An 18,818-nucleotide genomic window follows, 5' to 3' on the forward strand; every position below is an offset into this window, starting at 1 on the left:
CTCCTGCCTGGTCCTTGCCTGTGACTTACAAGCCCAACAAAATGGAATGGCGTCTAAGAACGTTCATTGCCGTTCTGTGCTGTATTGCTCTTTTAAAATGTGTCCCAAAGAGCAGAATGGCAACCCAACCCTAGACGGGGAGAAAATAAACTGTAAGCACCTGACATTAAATATCACACACAAGTCACCAGAGTGCATATCTCATGAGCCTTTTCTGGTTTTTTAGATTGGGTTAGGGACTTGGTTGAAAAATGCAAAAAGCCTGCAAGGGGGCTCCCTAGTAGAGAGGCCCACACCTGCCAACTACTGAATTCAAGGAAGCAGCCAGTGCTATGAGTTGGAAGGCTGGAGGTGTCTCAGAGTTGTAGTATTAAGATGCAATGGCATCGCCCATCCTCATAGGAATGCTTCCTCTCCCCTCAGCAAAGTGGGAGGGGCCCCCTGAATCACTAGACTGCTGGAGTTGCCAGTTCATCCTCTAAGGGAGAGAGCTAAGTCCCCCTCCAAGCAGTGTCAAAGGAGGGAATTCTTGGTTATGGATACTCAGAGTGTGGGGCATAAGCACATAGGGACTGCTGTCCTTTCTGGCCTACAGAATTAATAAAGCAGGAGCCAGCTGGAGAAGGATCTGTACGCACCCTTGTTTGGCATATTTGGGGAGCAAGTGAGACCAGCTAGCCAGCACTGTTTCTTGACCTAGGGGACTTATCAAGGGAACTTTCTGACATCAGGAGAAGAGGTAAAGCCACTGAGGCCAAGCAGCCACTAATTCAAGCCATGACGGTCAACAGGAATATGTATAGCTTGCAAAGAAAATGAAGGTTGAGTCGGCACCTGAGAAGGAGTTCTCAACAGCATATCACCTGAGGTCTCTGGGAGAATGATTCAACAGGAAGCAGAGTGAGACTAGAGCTTGTCTCACCAAGAACAAGAGCCAGGTACACCCTCTACCACCCAGTGCCACAGGGACAAGCTAGAGGACCTCACTGCTTCTCATCCCTTCAAGGAACCACCTGGAACTCTCTGGACCTTTCTGTGTAGAAAAGAGGAATTCTGCTTTGAAGGTTGAGGTTTAAAGCTGGACTTCACTAAGTTTTAATGAAGAAAAGTAATTGAATAATGGAGTTTGACCAAGACATCATCAATGGAACTACTTATCAATAGAACTTACTCACCCAGCACAAAGGGGGATTCTATATAGCACAACTAGAGAAGTTTTAAGGGGAAAAAAAAGCCATTTAATATTTATGTCACAACTAATCAAGAGCTCTTGTCAATGAACTGGCGCCAATAGTTTGAATTTCTTTGTTAGACATTAAAGATTTGACAGAGAAAATAGAAGGTTATTTTAAATATTTTTGGCTGTAGTAATCATTTTCACATATTTTTTTAATGATTAAAGTCATAGAAATTCTAAAGGCGATACAGTATATTCACTTAACACTTTTTATAAGCTTTCTAGTGACCTTGATTTAAAGTTAGCAAAGAAGTGAGGGTAGGTTGAAAAGTACAGAAGAAACTTGTTCCAGAGAGTCACCTAAATTGCAGGAGGACCATGCAAGGTACAGTGTAGCTGCCCAGCTGCCTGGAACCTGAGGCCATTGCATGGCTGGGTCATTTCCATAAGTAACTGTATAGCAAAGCATTTTAAGGGGCTGCAGTTGAAGAATATCAAGAGTGAAGGGTCTTGGAAGCTGAGATGCTTGACTTAGTTATAACAACTTGGAAAATGGTGGTTCGATAAGATGCAGAATGGAAAGATGATCAAAGTCATGGGTGGGACCGATGAGATCATACTTTCCTTACTGTATATACTCTCTGTCAGTCATTTTTCCCACAGCATCTCTCCTTCCTTTATCTACTTTTAGCTCGCACTCCTCGCTGCCTCCTTTTGCACCATGAACTCACTGTATGCCACAGAATCCCCCATACTAAATACTTTGCATACACCAACAATTCCTGTCCCTCAGAGGTCTAGACCAGGGGATAGTCAGGAAAGTCTTGTTCCATATAGATGAAAGTTTTCACAGGACATCTACCTTGAAATCCTTCCTTCAGAACTAAACCAAGGTCTAAGAGAGAAAAGGAAAGAGGCATAGACAGAAATAGAAAGAAAGAAATTTATCATTTGAAGAAGGAAGATTTCCTAAGAAATTACTATCTAGTTCCTTCCAGGCACCGGATGCCATTTTAAGAGCTTTAAAATGCCAATGCATTTAATTGTCATAGCAACCCTATGTAGTGGGTACTATTATAATGTTATAGAAATGGGAATACAAATAGTTTAAGTAATGTGACCAAGGTCACACAGCCAATGAGACAGAGCCAAGATCTATTTCAAATTCAGATACTCAATGCTCCCTATGCTGCCAAGCCTTTTCATTTCAGGACCATTGTATTATAGGCATAAAAAAATCAGTTATTGAGAAATAGCAGACAGAATATTAGTGGTGCCTATGAATCTTAAACGGTACACTGAGAAAATAAAGACCCTTATTAATGTTGTTTCTTCAAGTTACAATAATTCATTTATTTCAAATTTCTTAGATAGAAGGGCCTGTGCACATTTATTTCCCACTTTCTGCTGAGCAGTCAGTTCTTGAACTGGATAAATCGATAACCTAGACTTATTTCCAACTTATGAGATGAATATTTAAACACTACTGGGTATTTCTGGTCATAATATTTTCAAAGCTATTGGTTCCATCCACCTCCAAACTCTAGTGACTCTAACAGCCACCAGTTTGTGCTATTCACATAACTCTTCGGTGTTCTGAAGGACAGTCACTGAGCAGGTTAGCAGACAGCCTCCTTCCTTCCCCTTCTCTTGTCCTTCTGATATTTTTACCCTTTAATGGTTCAGCCATCACAGTTGGTACAGGGGTCAAGTCACAAGAGCTGAAGTTGCTCTTCATATTTCTTCATGAACCTCATATTTCTCCCTTAGGCTTAAGTTAAATAACTCTGTGTGTGCTACCTAAATCTTGGGTCATTTCCAGCTTCTAATACTAGCTGCTGCACCCAATACAGAGGCTTATTGTCATGACTGGAAACCAGAGCCCAAAGAGATGTCTTTCCAGGAGCAAGATCTAGAGGACCAATTCTCTGAAACCTTGGCAGTGTAGAGAAGGCGCCTCCCTGGGGACAGCTAGGTTTTGCAAAGTCTTTCTCTTTCCTGTATATTCCTCTTCCCTGCTGCCTCATTTTTCCCCAAAAGTCAGGTGGCATTGCTCATGAGTTTCATCTTAAACTGTTTTGTGGCCTTATTATCCCTGGGGAGAGCCCTGCCCAGCCTGCCAGGACATGTTCCTTGATGATGCAGGTGATCAAGACCTCAGTGATGAACATGACACTATTCTTTGAAATACACTGCTATGGTGCCTTGTTCTTCTAAACCCACTTCTATGACTAGCTCCTTTCTAACAACCTCAATCTTAGAGTGACAGGAGGTCAACCATACCCCTCCTGTCCATTCTTGGAACTAAAGCTTGCTTCAAATTATAGAACTCTGCTATCTGCCAGTGTGAGACTTGTGGGAGTTCTTAGCAGAATGATGATGATAATGGGGATAAACAACTTTCATTGGGTTTTTGTTTGAGTGCACATTATAAGCATTTATTGAATAACCCTGGAATTGACAGTATCTACATAGGAGCTTTACATGTGCATCATACACTCACAGTTATGGAGGGATACTGTCATCTCTATTGACTAGGTGATGAAACTGAGTCTGAGTTTGATGACTTGCCCCAGGTCCTCCAAGAGGTGCCAAAGCTGTGACATGAATAATAAGATACAAGAGTGATTCTTGGAGTTGGGCTGAGAACTCCAACAGATGCAGCTACTCAATGTCTAATAGAACTCTTACAGGGGATAGTTCCTTTTAAGACTTGACTAACTTTTTCAAGACTCTGTTTTTCATTCCCTCTCTTCCTTCCTTCCTTCCTTCCTTCCTTCCTCCCTTCCTTCCTTCCTTCCTTCCTTCCTTCCTTTCTTTCTTTCTTTCTTCCTTTCTTCCTTCTTTCCTTCCTTCCTTTCTTCCTTTTTTCTTCCCCTTTCTTCCTCCTTTCCTCCCTCCTTTCTTTCCTCCCTCCCTCCCTCTCTCCTTTCTTTCCTTTCTTTCTTTCTTCATGCTTGAGATCATGCCATCATCTTTAGCATAGCATAGACTTCCATATGCCAAGCACCAGGCTGTGTGCTCCTAGGCATACAAAGAGGAACAAGACTTAAGTGAGGCTGAGCAAAGTTTGGCGTGTAGGTGAGGAAGCCACCTTTGAATGAAGGTTTCCTTAAAGAAGCCCAAGTGTTGCTGCCAGTACCCATGGCAGCACACGCTTACTTCCATCTAAACAAAGGCTCTGGTACCCCAGAAACTACTGTCTTAAAGTGAGTGTAACAAATGCCACTCAACTATTTTCATGTACATTCTTGTTTTCTCCCAAGAATTACTTTTATTGTTGTTGTTTGTTTGTTTGTTTTGTTTTTGATTAAATAAGAAACAAAATATTCACATCATGAACTGACTAACTATGTGATTCTGAGTTCTCTTTTCTTCGGCTAATTTATTGTAGTAAGTAGGAAGGGAGCAGTGGAGGAGGACCCATAATTGATCCTGTTTATTTCACACAAATAAAAGACTAAGAAAATTATAATGTAGGCATAAGAGTAAATGTTGTCTAAGTGAGCATCCTTAACATGGATCTACAGGCTCTAAGAAATGCCATGTCACCCAACTCTCCCTCTCTCTCCACATGGGTTCCTGTACACCTGAGTTCCAGCCGTAACCACGCAGCAGCTATGCCTTGATGGTGCCCAGAACTCACCTGCCTCCTTAATACTCCCTTCACTTCCTGGAATAGTCTCTCTCCATCACTGTCTGTTGACTTGATATCAAATACCATCTCCTTTATTATGAAATAGTGTTTCCCCTTTTGTACTGTTAAATGTTTCATAGCTCTCACAACATCACATTCGGCACTGTGCTTGTCATCCGTGTCTTAGGATTTTCTGCCTAGAGATGTCTTCCATGTATCAGCTGATAGTTGTTGAACTTAATTTTGTTTCCATTCTGTGTGCTTCTCTACCTGTCTTCAGTACTCTGTATGTAATGTGTCACTCAGCATGTAGCATGTACCCAGTGATTTTATTCTGGAGGACTTATGAGCAACAAATTCAATAGACTACCTCCCTGGACTCCAGTAAAGCAAACGTCACAGAGAAGCATGTGGAGTTGGGCAAACGAAGGCGCTATCATGTTTGGTGGGCAGAAATAGGATAACATATCCCAAAGAGCAAACTTTAAAATCAGTAGGGCCAGCAGGATGAGTTGAGGTCATACACTGGGAACTTTATGTTAATGTACACTTTCTCACTTATATTATAAAATATATTTAACATATCAAACTTAAAATTTTATACATATTCTTTAATGAAAGCTTTTACACCTGAATAAAAGTGAAATTGGTTTGAGGAAAAGCAGTTCATAAATAATGTATAAGGTGTCACCAGATATCACTGTGGATACCAAGAGCACCCAGAAATAACATTTCCAAGGAAATGGAGGTGGGATGAAGAGGTGCCAGCTCAAAGGGCCAGATCCACAGGTCTACAGCCTCCAGAACTTTAGAATTATTTACAAAGCTCTATTTCTGTGAATTAATTAATTAAAAATACTTTTATTTGAAAGAAAGGGAAGGATTCTCCCTTTCACATCTCTTCCCGGAAATAGAGACTCGTGCTGGTGACTGTCAGGGTGAACTCTGGCTTCCCCAGCTCCAGCTTGGCAATGACAAAGACTCAAAGGTGTGTTTGGGACCCTGCTTTCCTGAAAGTCTAGCACTCCACAGGAGGAGGAGCACCTCAAAGGTGGTCCTCTCTCACATACACTTCAGGGTTCACCTCACCACCATCATCTTCCTTCTCCAATTAAGAGATCAAAGTAGAAGGGTTTGACCTGCTTTGGAGGTTTAAAAGCATCCACAGAAACCCAAAGAACATTTAAAAGTCCTACCTTCCCTTACATATCTTCCTGGGGGAAGGCTGGAATCCACTCCTCCTTCCTTCTCCTAACTAGTGTCTAGAGGCAGAGAGCCAGGGCAGAGAGTCAGCAGGCTCTAACCATCCTGATGAAAAGACTCTTACATTCTGTATAACCCTGTCTAATCTCAGTCAGCATGTCTGGTGTGCCTTTTTCCTCTCCACACAGCTATGAAGTTCTTTTCAGAATTCACTGTCAAATTCTTAATTTTTTTTCCTGATTAATTTTAAAGATTCCATGTTAAAATTAAAACTATAAAAAAATTCTAAATCTAACTTTGTTTGTCTCCCTAAACCCTTCAGGTTTAATACATCAGCTCATTTTAATGAGACACTATGAGGAGTTCATAGTCCCTAATATAGGACACACCTTCTCCTTCTCATTAGCACTCTGGGATTTGAAGCCTCCATTTAAAAAAATCAAATAGAGCATCCTCAGAAATATTTAAGTGATGGTTCATGCCTACCATCCCATTTGAGAGACTGATACAGGAGGGTTTCTATGAGTTGGGGCCAGACCAGGCTACAGAGTAAGACTGTCTCAAAACAAACAAAAAATTAACTAACCAGACTGCCTGTTGGTGGGTTGCATTTCTCTGGGGAGATCTGTCTATTGACAAGATAACTAGATGTGAAAAATGACCTTGGGTGGCTGCTGCTATTCATTTCTGTGGGAGAGTGGGGGCTTTGCCTGTCTGGAGAGTTCATTCTGCGGGGTTCTGCACACCATCAGGGTTCTTTGGTTCTTTTTCCACAGGGTTACACTGGGGAGAAAAATGCTTTGTGGCTTATGACAAGACCATGGCAGGATATTTTGTGCATGCTGTGATTTGTATCGCCCATTTGTGCACAGGCCATAAAAGCGCACTTTTTATCAGGAACATGTGTGAATATATAAGAGCAGTGAAGACATATGGCCACTAAATAATTCACAGTTATCTATCTTCTCAGCAGATTCCATATACACCTACCATGCTTTCATGCCTAGTTTGCTTGGAAACAATATTCTTTACGACTCTCCCAATATAAAAATGTTTACTGAATGGCCATAATATGTGGATACCGTGGGACTGGCCTGGAAGACAAGGGGCGCTTGCTGCTTCCTCTTCCTCTTCCACCTTTCTTTCCTCATCCTCTCTCCAGCATCCAGTCTCACTGGAAAGTGTGCCCCTCCCGGAAGGTAGTGTGTGCAATTCTGACCATCACTGACTACGCTACCTTCTTCTCTTTTCAGCTCTATATCCATCTACAGTCCCAAGGAGAACCCCAACGCGTTTGACACTGCCGCCTTCTTCCAGTCGGTGGGGAATTTCCTCGGGATCTTCGCAGGCTCCTTTGCAATGGGCTCGGCGTATGCAGTCGTCACAGCACTGATATCCTTTGTCATTGCGTGGGAGCTGGGGAAGGTCCAGAGCAGTCAACATGCAGGAAGTGTTTCTGAGGCTGGATAACCTCCTCAGCAGCGAGTGGCGAGATCAGTTTGAATTTGATATAGCGCTGCTGAACCCACCCCCACCCCCGTTCTGGGTGATACCGTGAGGCATTGAATCAGTACCAGCAGTAGGGGGGCAGGTTCTTTCTCTGTCTACGGTCAAGTCTACCGCTGTTGCCGGTGCCTTCTCTTAGACAGCCTTAGAAAAACTGGCACCTAAGGAACGTTGTGGGCGTAGGACACCAGGACTGACTACATGAAGGTAAAGAGGAAGAACTGGAGAGCCAAGGTCCAAAATAGAATAGCATCAACTACGGTTGATAAAGTCAGATGCTCTGCTGTCACTCACCGGCTGATAGGGCAGGCCAGGACAATGACCAGTAGGGGATTTAAAAGCTTTCACAATTGTATTGTGGGAGGAAATGAAGAAATCATAGTTGCTATGTATGGCTTTCTTTTGTGTCTTAATCGTTAGGTAGAGCTATGGCAGAGGTCACATACTACCTGGACTAGAGTAGTCATAATGACGACGGGAACACCAACTGAAAGTGTAGCGTGTGACAAGACCTTCCCAGGCACCTCTTCATTTGAATCCAGCCTATAGGACATGTCATTACTGTCTCCTCTTTACACAGAAGATTAAGGAGGTAAGGGACCTCCCATATTAACTCTGGGTCCCCACAACAGTAACAATGAGCATGGTGATAATAATACCAGTTAGAATTTACTGGGAACTTTGACACCCCACCACTATCCTAAGCATTTTTTTTTAATCTCAGACACTTTGTACAGGGATCCTGTAAGGTAGATCCTGTTATTATTCTAATTGTACAGCTGAATAATCTCGAACAATTAAAGTTAAATAATTTGGCTGTGGCCATAGATCTAGGGTATGTGTGGGCTTTTCAAAACCAGGCTTTTTACCCTCATAGCACAGATGGGGTGGGAAAGTTGAAATCAGAACTCCCTTCAGGCTGGTGTGAGCAGAATGTGTGGACACAGAAGTGAGCAGGCTGATGAGGAGAGGGAACTGTGCTGGAGGCCAGAAATCTGCCAGAGGTCAGGTTTCATCTGGAAGAAAGAGCATAGAGACAGTTGAGCTAGGGGGCAATGAAAAGCGCACCATTACAGTCAATTGTGTGACACTTGGTGGCTTTCACAGGCTCTATAGACAGGCTGTAGAGGAGGCAGGTGCACACAGCTGTCTGTCTGCTCCTACCCTGGACATCGTGTCCACACTAAGGTAGGCTCCTCAGGTCAGGCCTCAGGCTGTAGACTTGGACTTCCACTCAGAACTAATGACTTCCTGGAGAAGGTTAAAGGGAAGGATGTTCTTTAGCCTACTTAGATATGCTACTCTGATAACCTAACAAGTGGAAGCCTTCCCTTTGAAACAAACCAGAAAGGGTTAGGAGGGTGAACCTGATGAGAAGCAAAGCCTTCCTCCTGAGTAACAAAGGGGGGAAGTTGGGAAGGACCTAAGGTAAGCCTGTGTCTTATTCCACATGATCCAGATCTTTCAAGATATGTTCTCAGGAAGGATGTTTTACCAAAAGAAGTTAACCTAAACCACCAACAGAAAAATTCACATAGCCCTCACTGCATGCCAGTGCTGCCCTGAGTACATCATTCTGTACGGAGGCATGTGTCAATGCTCAGATAAGGCCATCATCCCACTTTCCCTCGGAGAACCAGAGGCACTAAGTGGCTTAGATTTGTGACTAAGCGGAGAGTGACTTTCGAATCCTGCCATTCTGACTCTCAGCATTCTAGCTTCCTGAAATTTAACAAATCACTTTTCACACACTTACCACATTTCACTCTCCAAACTTGGGGGGAGATGTATTATTCATGTTGCCAAGTCACATAGGACAGAGGTGAGGGTCAGTAATACGCTGCTCAGAAGTCACACACCCAATGGCTAGACAAGCCAAGGACTGAACACAAATATTCCATCCTAGAGGTCAAAGGTCATGCTTTTCCATCCGCCCCATGGACTATTCATCTTTTAATATAGAATAGGTTTCATATTTTCTTCTAAAAGCATTACATTACAAGTCAATCGCATCTCATTCTTTTCCAGGGCACTTGGTGCCTAGCAAACATGTTAACAATGTCACACTTTCCCATCATCAGAGGTTCCTAACCATCTCCCCATAACCCATTCTTTGCCCAGCTTGGGTCACCATCCTTTATTTGCCTTCTAATTTATAGTTTATAGATTACTGCCCAAGCACCACCTTTGGCAAAATGAACCATTGTTTGCCAAAGGTGTTTGACTTAAACCTAACACTAATCCTCCTCCGTATATTAATACCAAGAGGGCTTGAACAGTTCCCCTCTCACTGTTAATAACTGTATCTGTTGCCCTGTTTCCACTTCTCGGGGAAGGGGTTCTACAGAGGAGCAGGTTCAGGCTACATCCTAGGGACCAACACCACTGCCTCCTCTAAGGGATGCCTCTGACTCCAAGGCACTCTCCTTTGCTGGGTGGGGTGACACTCTAAGAGACAAACCACACTCAGGAGAGTTCATACCCACAGCCTGATGGGTTTACTCTTAGTAGATACTTTTTAAAAAAAATCTGAACACTGGTTTGAATTTTTATGGGTGTGTTGAGCCTACAACGCAGCATGGAATCCATGCTCCTCTTCTTAGGACCGACGAGCTACACCTACTCAGATATGAACAATCAGCCTTTTACTCTGCAGCTGTCGTCACCAAATCCATTCCTCTTAGCCAACAAGCAGATTTAGTTATAAAAACAGTTGTTGTTTTCCTTAACACATCTTGTCACTTGACCAAATTTACCAAGCTCTGTGAGTTCCCGATGCTGGAAACAGGCCTGTTTTTCCTCCTTTCTTGGAGTGCCTTCCTGTCTGCAGAGGCTGCCGGCTTAACAGGTCAGTACTTCATGCTGCAGTGTGAGCAAGACCTGTGAATGTGGCTTCTTGTATGTGTGGCCCAGCAGGAGAGGAAATGAAGTCTCTCTTAAATAGTGAATCAAATGGATTCTATCAAAATCAGCCTCTGTAGGGCTCCCTGGGGAGAAATAATAAAAAAAAATAATTCATCCACTTTGTGCAAAATAGTTTAACAGAATGATTTCAGAATGTTCTTTTTCTCCTTTTTGGACAGGAGGGGATGTTGAAAGGACTGGCTTATAGTTATGATGGATGACTTTACAAAGGAAAGGCTGCATGCACTATGAAGGGATACACACAACCAGCCTTGCTGGGGAGAATGAAGGGCCAGCAGGCTCCAGTGTGGGCAGCCTCTCCAGGGTGTGCACATATAAACACATCAGTGTACATAATTTTTACACAGCCTGGCCAAGTCAGAAAGCCATAAGCCAGTGTGGGTTGTTCTACCGTCTAGTGTCCCATATGGCAGAAAGTCTACAGAGTCCTCTGAGGTCGGGCAGTTGATCCAGAGAAAGCTGTCTTTAAGATCCCATGGACTTTGGATCCTTTGCTATGGATTCCTCAACCAAATGCCTGTTCCGTCACTGCATGGGCTGCACTAGGGTGGCTGTACTAATTGGGTGATTGCCATGTGCAAGGCTCACCAAGGCTCTTCAGTCTGACTTCCTGCTACTCTCAGATTTCAGTCCTGGGCCCATTTCTACCCACCACATTTTAATTGACAAGCAAGTGTTGAGAATCTCTACTATACCATTACCCATAGTTAGACCCATGTTCTTGAGGTATTTTCATTCTAATGATGAACAACCTAAATAATTAAAATCGATACCCATTGAGGATGTTCCCCAAACCAGTTTACTACCTGTCCCAGATGATCTCATTAATATACAGAAAGACCCAAAAATAAGAGGTGCCCCAGTTCACTGTGTGGTGAGTGGTGATACTGAGATTTAAAGCTATGGCAAATGAACCTCCCCTGTGGGAGACCAGGATGGCCTCCAAGAGAGGGTGGTCTCTGGGTCCCAGGAGCCTGCTTTGCCTCTTGGGCTAGTCATTTCTGTCCTGTTACTGCCATGCACATCGTTTTAGCGTGATGACCAAGTGATAAGCTGGCCTGAAACACTGTAAAGCCTTGTGGGCCCTGCATTTCTACAGGGTTCTAGGCAGAAAACTGCCTTGAAAGTTCTCATGATGCTCTAATCAAGATGGCACCACCAGATTCCACCTTCCCGGGCACTTTATCTAAATCATTGCAATGCAAAGACTGTCATGTTGACCCGTTGTCATGTTACTGAGGAGTTTGCTGAGAGGCTGTGCATCTGAGGGCTAGGATGGATAATGTTTTCTAAATGAAACAATATAGGCAACCCCTTATGTCACAGTTATTCAAAAATAGTTTCCCTTTTCCCCATAGTCTCTGTCCTGTTCTGTACCTAACTTGTGAAATTATCTACATTATGCTAACAGTTAAGAATCAATACTTGACCTTCTAGAAAGGCTAGGAAGTGTCTTATAATAAAGCCATGCAAGTACACACATCACACACACACACACACACACACACACACACACACACGCACGCACGCACGCACGCACGCACGCGCATTTCTATGAATGAAGATTTTCTACTTCTGGGTTCCTTTCAACTAGATCTTGTAGAAACTATATGCAAGGTTTCAGTCTACAGGAAACTTTACACTGCTGCTCTTCCTACCTTGCTCTTTTACCTTTTCAACCTGATTCCCTTAGTGAATACTTGAAGGCTAAGGAGCGAGCCTCACAAGATGGGCAGTTGCAGGTATGGGCCTTGGTAGTAGGAAAACCCCACTATCTATGGCTGAACCCAGCAGCAGGCTCTCCCGAGCAGTACTCCAGATTTAGGCAATATGCCTAAGAGGCATTTGATTCAAACCAAGCTAGGTACGAGCATTTCCTATTGCCAAAGACCAAGCCTGGGCAGTCCAAATCACTTATGTGTTTATTTGTTATTTAATCCTTGCCTGTTTCCAAATTGGATTTGTGACAACTCATAATACCAGCCATGCGTATCATGGGACCTCTTAGTTGAGGATAAACATTCATGTTCTGGGATAGAGTTTTTTCTTCAAAATTAGGCAGCTGTGTGTTTGCTATAGTTTGGCAATAACCATGGCTCTGAGCTCTCTGGGAGCCAAAGTCAAAAGAGAACATGCTGACTAGTCCAGGACTGAAACAGCCTTATCAGAGGAAGTCACACTTATTTATATAAGTGAGCAAAAATTTTTAAGGGTGATTTCTACTAAAATTTGAGGAGATTTCATCATTTGGGTCATCATATGGGGAGTTTGAGCACCTGAATGGAAATGTCTTTAATAATAATTTGGAGAAGTTGGAGACTTGTTCTTCATATGCTCATTTCTCATATTCACCTCTGAAGAAATCTGAAGGTCTAATATCCAATGTAATTCTCTAATCTCATCTCAGTGTGACGATACCATCCTAGACCACAGGTAAATTAGTATGGTGCAAAGATGAAACCTAGAGACCTTTTTAAAATGCTTAACAAATGAATATACAGCAATGAATGCAGAAAAGTATAAAATGGAATGAGCTAAGGAACACTTGACCAGCAACCATGGGGGATTGCTCATCTGGCATACTAATAGTGCAGCATGCAGGACCTGGATGTGGGACCCATGTGCCACCATTTCCCAGAAAGACTCCCTGAGCCCAGGCATTGCCAAATGGATCTGTAGGTGGATTTTTCTGCCTCTCCTGCCAGCTCTCAAATCACGACACAGAGACTTATTATTAATTATGAAATTTTGGCCAATAGCTTAGGCTTTTACTAACTAGCTCTTGCAACTTAAATTAACCCACTTTCATCAATCTACTTTTTGTCTCATGGCTTTTACCTTTACTCTGTAATGCCCATGCTGCTTCTTCTCTACCTGGCTGGTGACTGCCTTTCTTCTTCCCAGCATTCTCTCTGCCCTGAAAATCCTGCCTAGTTACTGATCAGTTAGCTTTTTATTAAACCAGTCACAGTGGCATATCTTCACATAGTGTGAAGGGATATTCTACAACATGGGTCCTCGAGGACATCACCCTGAAAGCAGGCCTGTGAGCCTTCCATGTCTGGTTCACCTCTTTTGTAGGTTCTACGAGTTAGTTTTTCACTTAAGACTGGTCTTAAAAACAGGATTTCTGCCAGTTTGACTATAGCATATCTGTTTTTAAGTACATATCTTCACTTTTTTTTTTACTTATTTCTATGGTAAGACATATTTACTATATGAAATTTTAGAAAATATACATTCACAGAAGGAAACAAATTAGAAATAGCTTGTATCATTATTTCCTATTTATAATTATTATTAATATTATAGTGTCCATTTAATAAAATGTATGTGTATACATTTACATTCACGTATAACAAATTGTATATGTTCTAAATATATTCAGGCATTTAGATATTTAATCTAAGTTTAATTTAGAGAAGTAGTAAGCAACTTGCTTCCCTTACTTAACAAATGCTTTTTCTGACATTCAATACTATGGCACATAAAGTTAACTTCTACTAAGCCTTTTGATTATTTAGAGTTTTTAGTATTAATATTTTTGAGGTAATACTCCTTATAGCTAGATATTTTAGTAAAGGTTTCTATTGCTGTAAAGAGACATCATGACCATGGCAACTCTTATAAAGGAAAACATTTAGTGGGGTGGCTTACAGTTTTAGAGGTTCAATCCATTATCATCATGGTGGGATGTGGTAGCATGCAGACAGACGTGGTGCTGGAGAAGGAGCTGATAGTCCCATAGATCTTAAAGGCAACAGGAAATGGTCTGGGGGTCACAGTGAGGCGAGCTTGAGCATCAGGGACCTCAAAGCCTGCCCCCACAGTAACACACTTCTTCAGCAAGCCACACCTCCTAATAGTGCCACTCCTTATGAGCTTATGGGGCCAATTACATTCAAACTACCACATTAGGTATATGAATTTTATTCATAGAACTGCCTAAAAACAAAATCTCTGAGCTAATACTTTAAGTTTATGGAGAGCTGTTCTAATTGTCTTCTGTAAAAGTCATACATACCCCCGGTGCTTCTGCCAACATGGGAGACCACTCTCATCAACCTGTTAAACACACTGAACTGGACATTGAGTTCCATTTCCTTCTGTACTCCCCCTTTGCTGAATAAAAGCATTCTGATGGCAGGCTGTTTATCAGCATCTCTCCTTTGCTGGACCACCTGTTAGGCTCTCTGTCCTTTCTTCTCACTCAAGTCCTCACCTTGCCACATTTTGTTTTCATTGTTCTTTATCAAGAAAATCAAGCTGTCATTTGTCATATGTTCTATGAGCACTCTCTAATTTGTACTTGCCCTTTCATTCATGTGTGTGTGTGTGTGTGTGTGTGTGTGTGTGTGTGTGTGTTCCCATATATGTATGAGGTGTTCATGAATTGGCACAGGTTCTTTCTTTGGTCATTCTCTACCCTCTATATTGAGGCGGGGTCCTTGCTGAAGCCATACTTACTGATGTATCTAGGTAGCTAGCCAGTGTCCTCAGGGATCCCCTGCTCTACATCCGAAGTGATGGGGTTACAAGTGAGTCATCACACCCAGATGTCATTTACAGGAGTACTGGGATCTGAACTCTATTCCTCCTGCTTGCTCAACAAGTCCTTTAGTCATGGAATCTTCTCTCTGTGCCCCTGTTTCCTTTTAAGTATGTTACATTGTGTTTGCTTGTATCAGGTAATGTGGCTAGTGTAGACATGTTCAAGTTTTGTGTAAGTTTATCCCCATTTTACAATGCCCAATATTTCTTTAATGATAATATATGCTTTATTGTAGTAGTTCTTTGCTTTTACTTGTGGGATAGAATAGGGACTTGATTTCCTTCACAGATGGTAAGCCACCCATAGATTTAAATCTATCTGTGCAAACATGTATTATGTGTATGTTCTGGACTTTCTGTTGTTCACTTAGCATTGGATCTTCACTATTTAAATTGTTTCAGCTTCATGGTTTATCTTAATATCCAATAGATCAGGGCTGGAGGGATGGCTTAGCAGTTAGGAGCACTGCCTACTCTTCCAGAGGACCTAGATTTGATCCCCAGCACCTACATAGTGGCTAACAACCATCTGCAACTCCAACTCAAGAGGATCTAGTACTCTTTCCTAGTGTTCATAGGAACTGCAAGCATGTGATGCACAGACAAACACACATGAAGGCAAAATACCCATACACATAAAAATAAATCTAAAAAATTAATTTATCTATACATCTACATATATGTATACAGGTATATAGATACTGCTAATCAATATCCTACATTTCATCTTATTTTTAAAGGCCTCTGTGCTGTTTATAGTGCTCATACATTTATAATTCTAAATGAATTGAAAATAATGTTGTGTTTCAAACAGAAAATAATTTGAGAATTATGTCTCTATTTATTTAAGTTATTTTATGGCCCTCCGTAAATTTTTATGGTTATCTTCATATTAGACTTACAAATTACTTTTTAAGTATCTTTTTAGCTATTTTATAGTGTAGGGTTCTACAGTGACTTGCTTGTCCATGTGCATCTAGAGCTCACTCTCTTACTTCATTTACTCTTCGCGGTTCTGAAATACTGAAGTACTGAAGTTCTGAAATTCTGAAGTACTAACCTAATGTGTAGGCATGAAGGACAGATGTTACAATAGACTACCAGGTCCACAGCAAGACTGAAGCATTCCAGCACTCAGTCTGGTGTGTGTGTGTGTGTGTGTGTGTGTGTGTGTGTGTGTGTGTGTGTATGTATATGTATATGTATATGTATATGTATATGTATATGTATATGTATATGTGTGGGCCAGAGATCTACATCAGCTCTTCAATCATCAGTCCTCTAATTTTTTAAGATCGGATCTCTCACTGACCCTGGAGCTTACTATTTGGCCACACTAGCTGGCCAACAAGCCCCAAGGACCCTCCTGTCTCTGCCTCCATCCTAATACTAGGATAGCAGGCACCTGCTGCTGCCCTCAGTTTTCTGTTTGTTTTGATTTTTGTTTTGTTTTGTTTTATGGGTTGGAGTACTGAAATCACCTCCTCATGCTTGAGCAGTAAGCATATTGTATACTGTACTTCCCAAGCCTCGGTTCTTGTCTTTTGAGTCTTGGAATAAGTGAGCACAGTTCATCAGAGAATCAAATTCCCCAACTCTGCATCACAGACTCCATGATAGAGTAGTAAGTGCTCCTGTACCTGATGGTATTGCTATAGTTCCTTTCTGGCCACTGGTCAGGTTGTCCCAGAGCAGATCCACAGACCAAGTAAATGATCATCATGAATTTCATTCATCTATAACCTGACTTCCATACCTCCTCAGCTAAAAATTAGACATGTAAACAGGAAAATAACCTAGTCTAGAGGAATGTAGTGGACATGTATTGGTGCATCTGTCCACCACCCATTCTCACTTCCACTGATAGTAATATGCCAGTGTTAATTAAGGAATCACTCTCCTACTTCACTGGATAATAGTATTTTAAGCAAGGTGTTTCACCCTCCCTGGCTAAAATGATTGACAGCTTCTGGAGTTAGGTCCACCAGATACTTTCCCTAGGAATAGGAATCTTTAGGACAAGACTAGAAAGATGCATAACTGTTGGCACCTGTTCTTTGCAATAGCAGAACCTTGTTGAGACCTTCTACTCATCCCTGCCAGCAGAGCCCTGGAACTTGGTGCCTTTTTCTTTTCTTTCTGAGAGCTGCCATACTTCCTTCCAATAAATTCCCCCTGGTGGCAGTAGCCAGGGTCTGTTTTGATTGCTTACAAAGAAGCCTAAATGGGATCAAGGAAGTAACGATCTACACAGGCTATTTCACAAAGGAAACCACAAGTGGATGACAGACCAGGAAGGAAATGTAGTTCAAAGGCAGCCCAGCCTTGAGGCGAGAGTACTCAGGACCGTCTTATGCCAGGTGCATACTTAGATACAAACAAAGAGACAAAAATCAAGCTTTGAAGATGGTTTGCATGGTGCTAATTATCCTTGTCATTTCAGCTTCTTATTAGATTCATTATGAGCACTTCATTGGGGAAGGGGGCTTTCTCACTACTATGTCTCCAACTTTCACTCCAGTTGTTACTAATTTGATGATGATCATTTGATTTATTTTCATCATCTTTCACTTCAAGGGCCATGTTTGCCACCACCTCATCCCAGTCTCTTGGAAACTGCACCTGCACATTTTCAATAGTCACACAGAAGAACTTGGTTTTTTAGAAAAACAAGTGGCTTTTAGACATGCAAATGAAGGGTGGTATTTCTATTCCCCAGAAGTCTGCTTTTTCCTGCTACTGGAAATACTACAAGTGCAGTTGGAGAAGCTTGCTTAGGAAGATTGGACAGATATAAAGTGCAAATGAAAAGTCTTCCTCTGGGAAGAAAGTGTGCACATTGAAATGGACATCAGGGATTCTCCATAGCAAGGAGTGCCAGGAAGAAAGAATTTATGAGACTGTGTCTGCCCGGCTTTCACAGCCAGCTGTGGAGGGAGCAGCCTCTAGCTTCTGGCTCCTCAGCTGACTCACAGGGGCTGGAACAAGCCATTCTATTAATTGGTTCTTATCTCTTCACTGCTAAAGCAAACAGATTTCATTAGTTTCCAGTGGAGGGACTTTGTACAAATACAGAGGTGGCTTTTGAGGAAATGCAAGACCCTGAGGTGTTCTCTCCAAGAGACGCCTAGTATACCCGCATCCCTGACTTCTGATCAGGTAGAAATCTCCCCATCCAGAGACCTACTTTCTGAAAGTCATTAGGTTACTAAAGCCATTATTTTAAATTGAATATTGAAAATAATTCAGCAGCATTATGTATAGCATAATCCTTAATAAAATTGAATCCTGTCATAGGAGCTGATGCTCAGTTTATGAAGATAACAAAAAAGCACAGCTGGAAAGGTTATTTGAAAATTCATTTTTGTAATCTCTTTCCCAGCAGAGACTTTGGGGGTCCAGTTTTTGCCAGAAGCAAATTTTCAGGGCTCTCATTAAATACTGAAGTGTGTGATTTCTAAGGGCAACATTGACATGGTGTCTAATGATTCCCTGCTCCCAGGCACTACTGTAATAAATGCACCTTCCATTTTTAGATTCCTGGGGCCTATTTTATAGCCACTGGAGGAAAAGGCGAGGGTATTTACATGCCTCCCTCTCTCGCACAAAATTTAAACAATATAGCCCACTATTTATTCAGCTTGGAATGGTTTCCATCTAAGATAATAAACTTGCAAAATATGAAGGAAACTAGTCTTGATGGCTGAGCAAAGCTGATGAGCTTTGAAGTCTGAGCCTAGAGAATAAAAGGCTCCATGAAAAAGAAAGAAAGAAAGGAAGGAAGGAAGGAAGGAAGGAAGGAAGGAAGGAAGGAAGGAA

At 42.0% G+C, this 18,818-nt stretch overlaps 1 protein-coding gene across 1 annotated transcript in view; it reads left to right on the plus strand.

Annotated features, from left to right (window-relative positions):
- Slc9a9 (solute carrier family 9 member A9) overlaps positions 1-18,818 on the plus strand; it is a 551,705-nt gene that overhangs the window by 246,905 nt on the left and 285,982 nt on the right. Inside the window, exons 7-8 of the mRNA XM_028865996.2 lie at positions 7,271-7,409; positions 10,266-10,371. Of these exons, the coding sequence (XP_028721829.1) occupies positions 7,271-7,409; positions 10,266-10,371 (245 nt within the window). The remainder of the gene's footprint in view (positions 1-7,270; positions 7,410-10,265; positions 10,372-18,818) is intronic.

This window comes from Peromyscus leucopus, chromosome 7 (assembly GCF_004664715.2).
Source record: "Peromyscus leucopus breed LL Stock chromosome 7, UCI_PerLeu_2.1, whole genome shotgun sequence".
NCBI lineage: Eukaryota > Metazoa > Chordata > Mammalia > Rodentia > Cricetidae > Peromyscus > Peromyscus leucopus.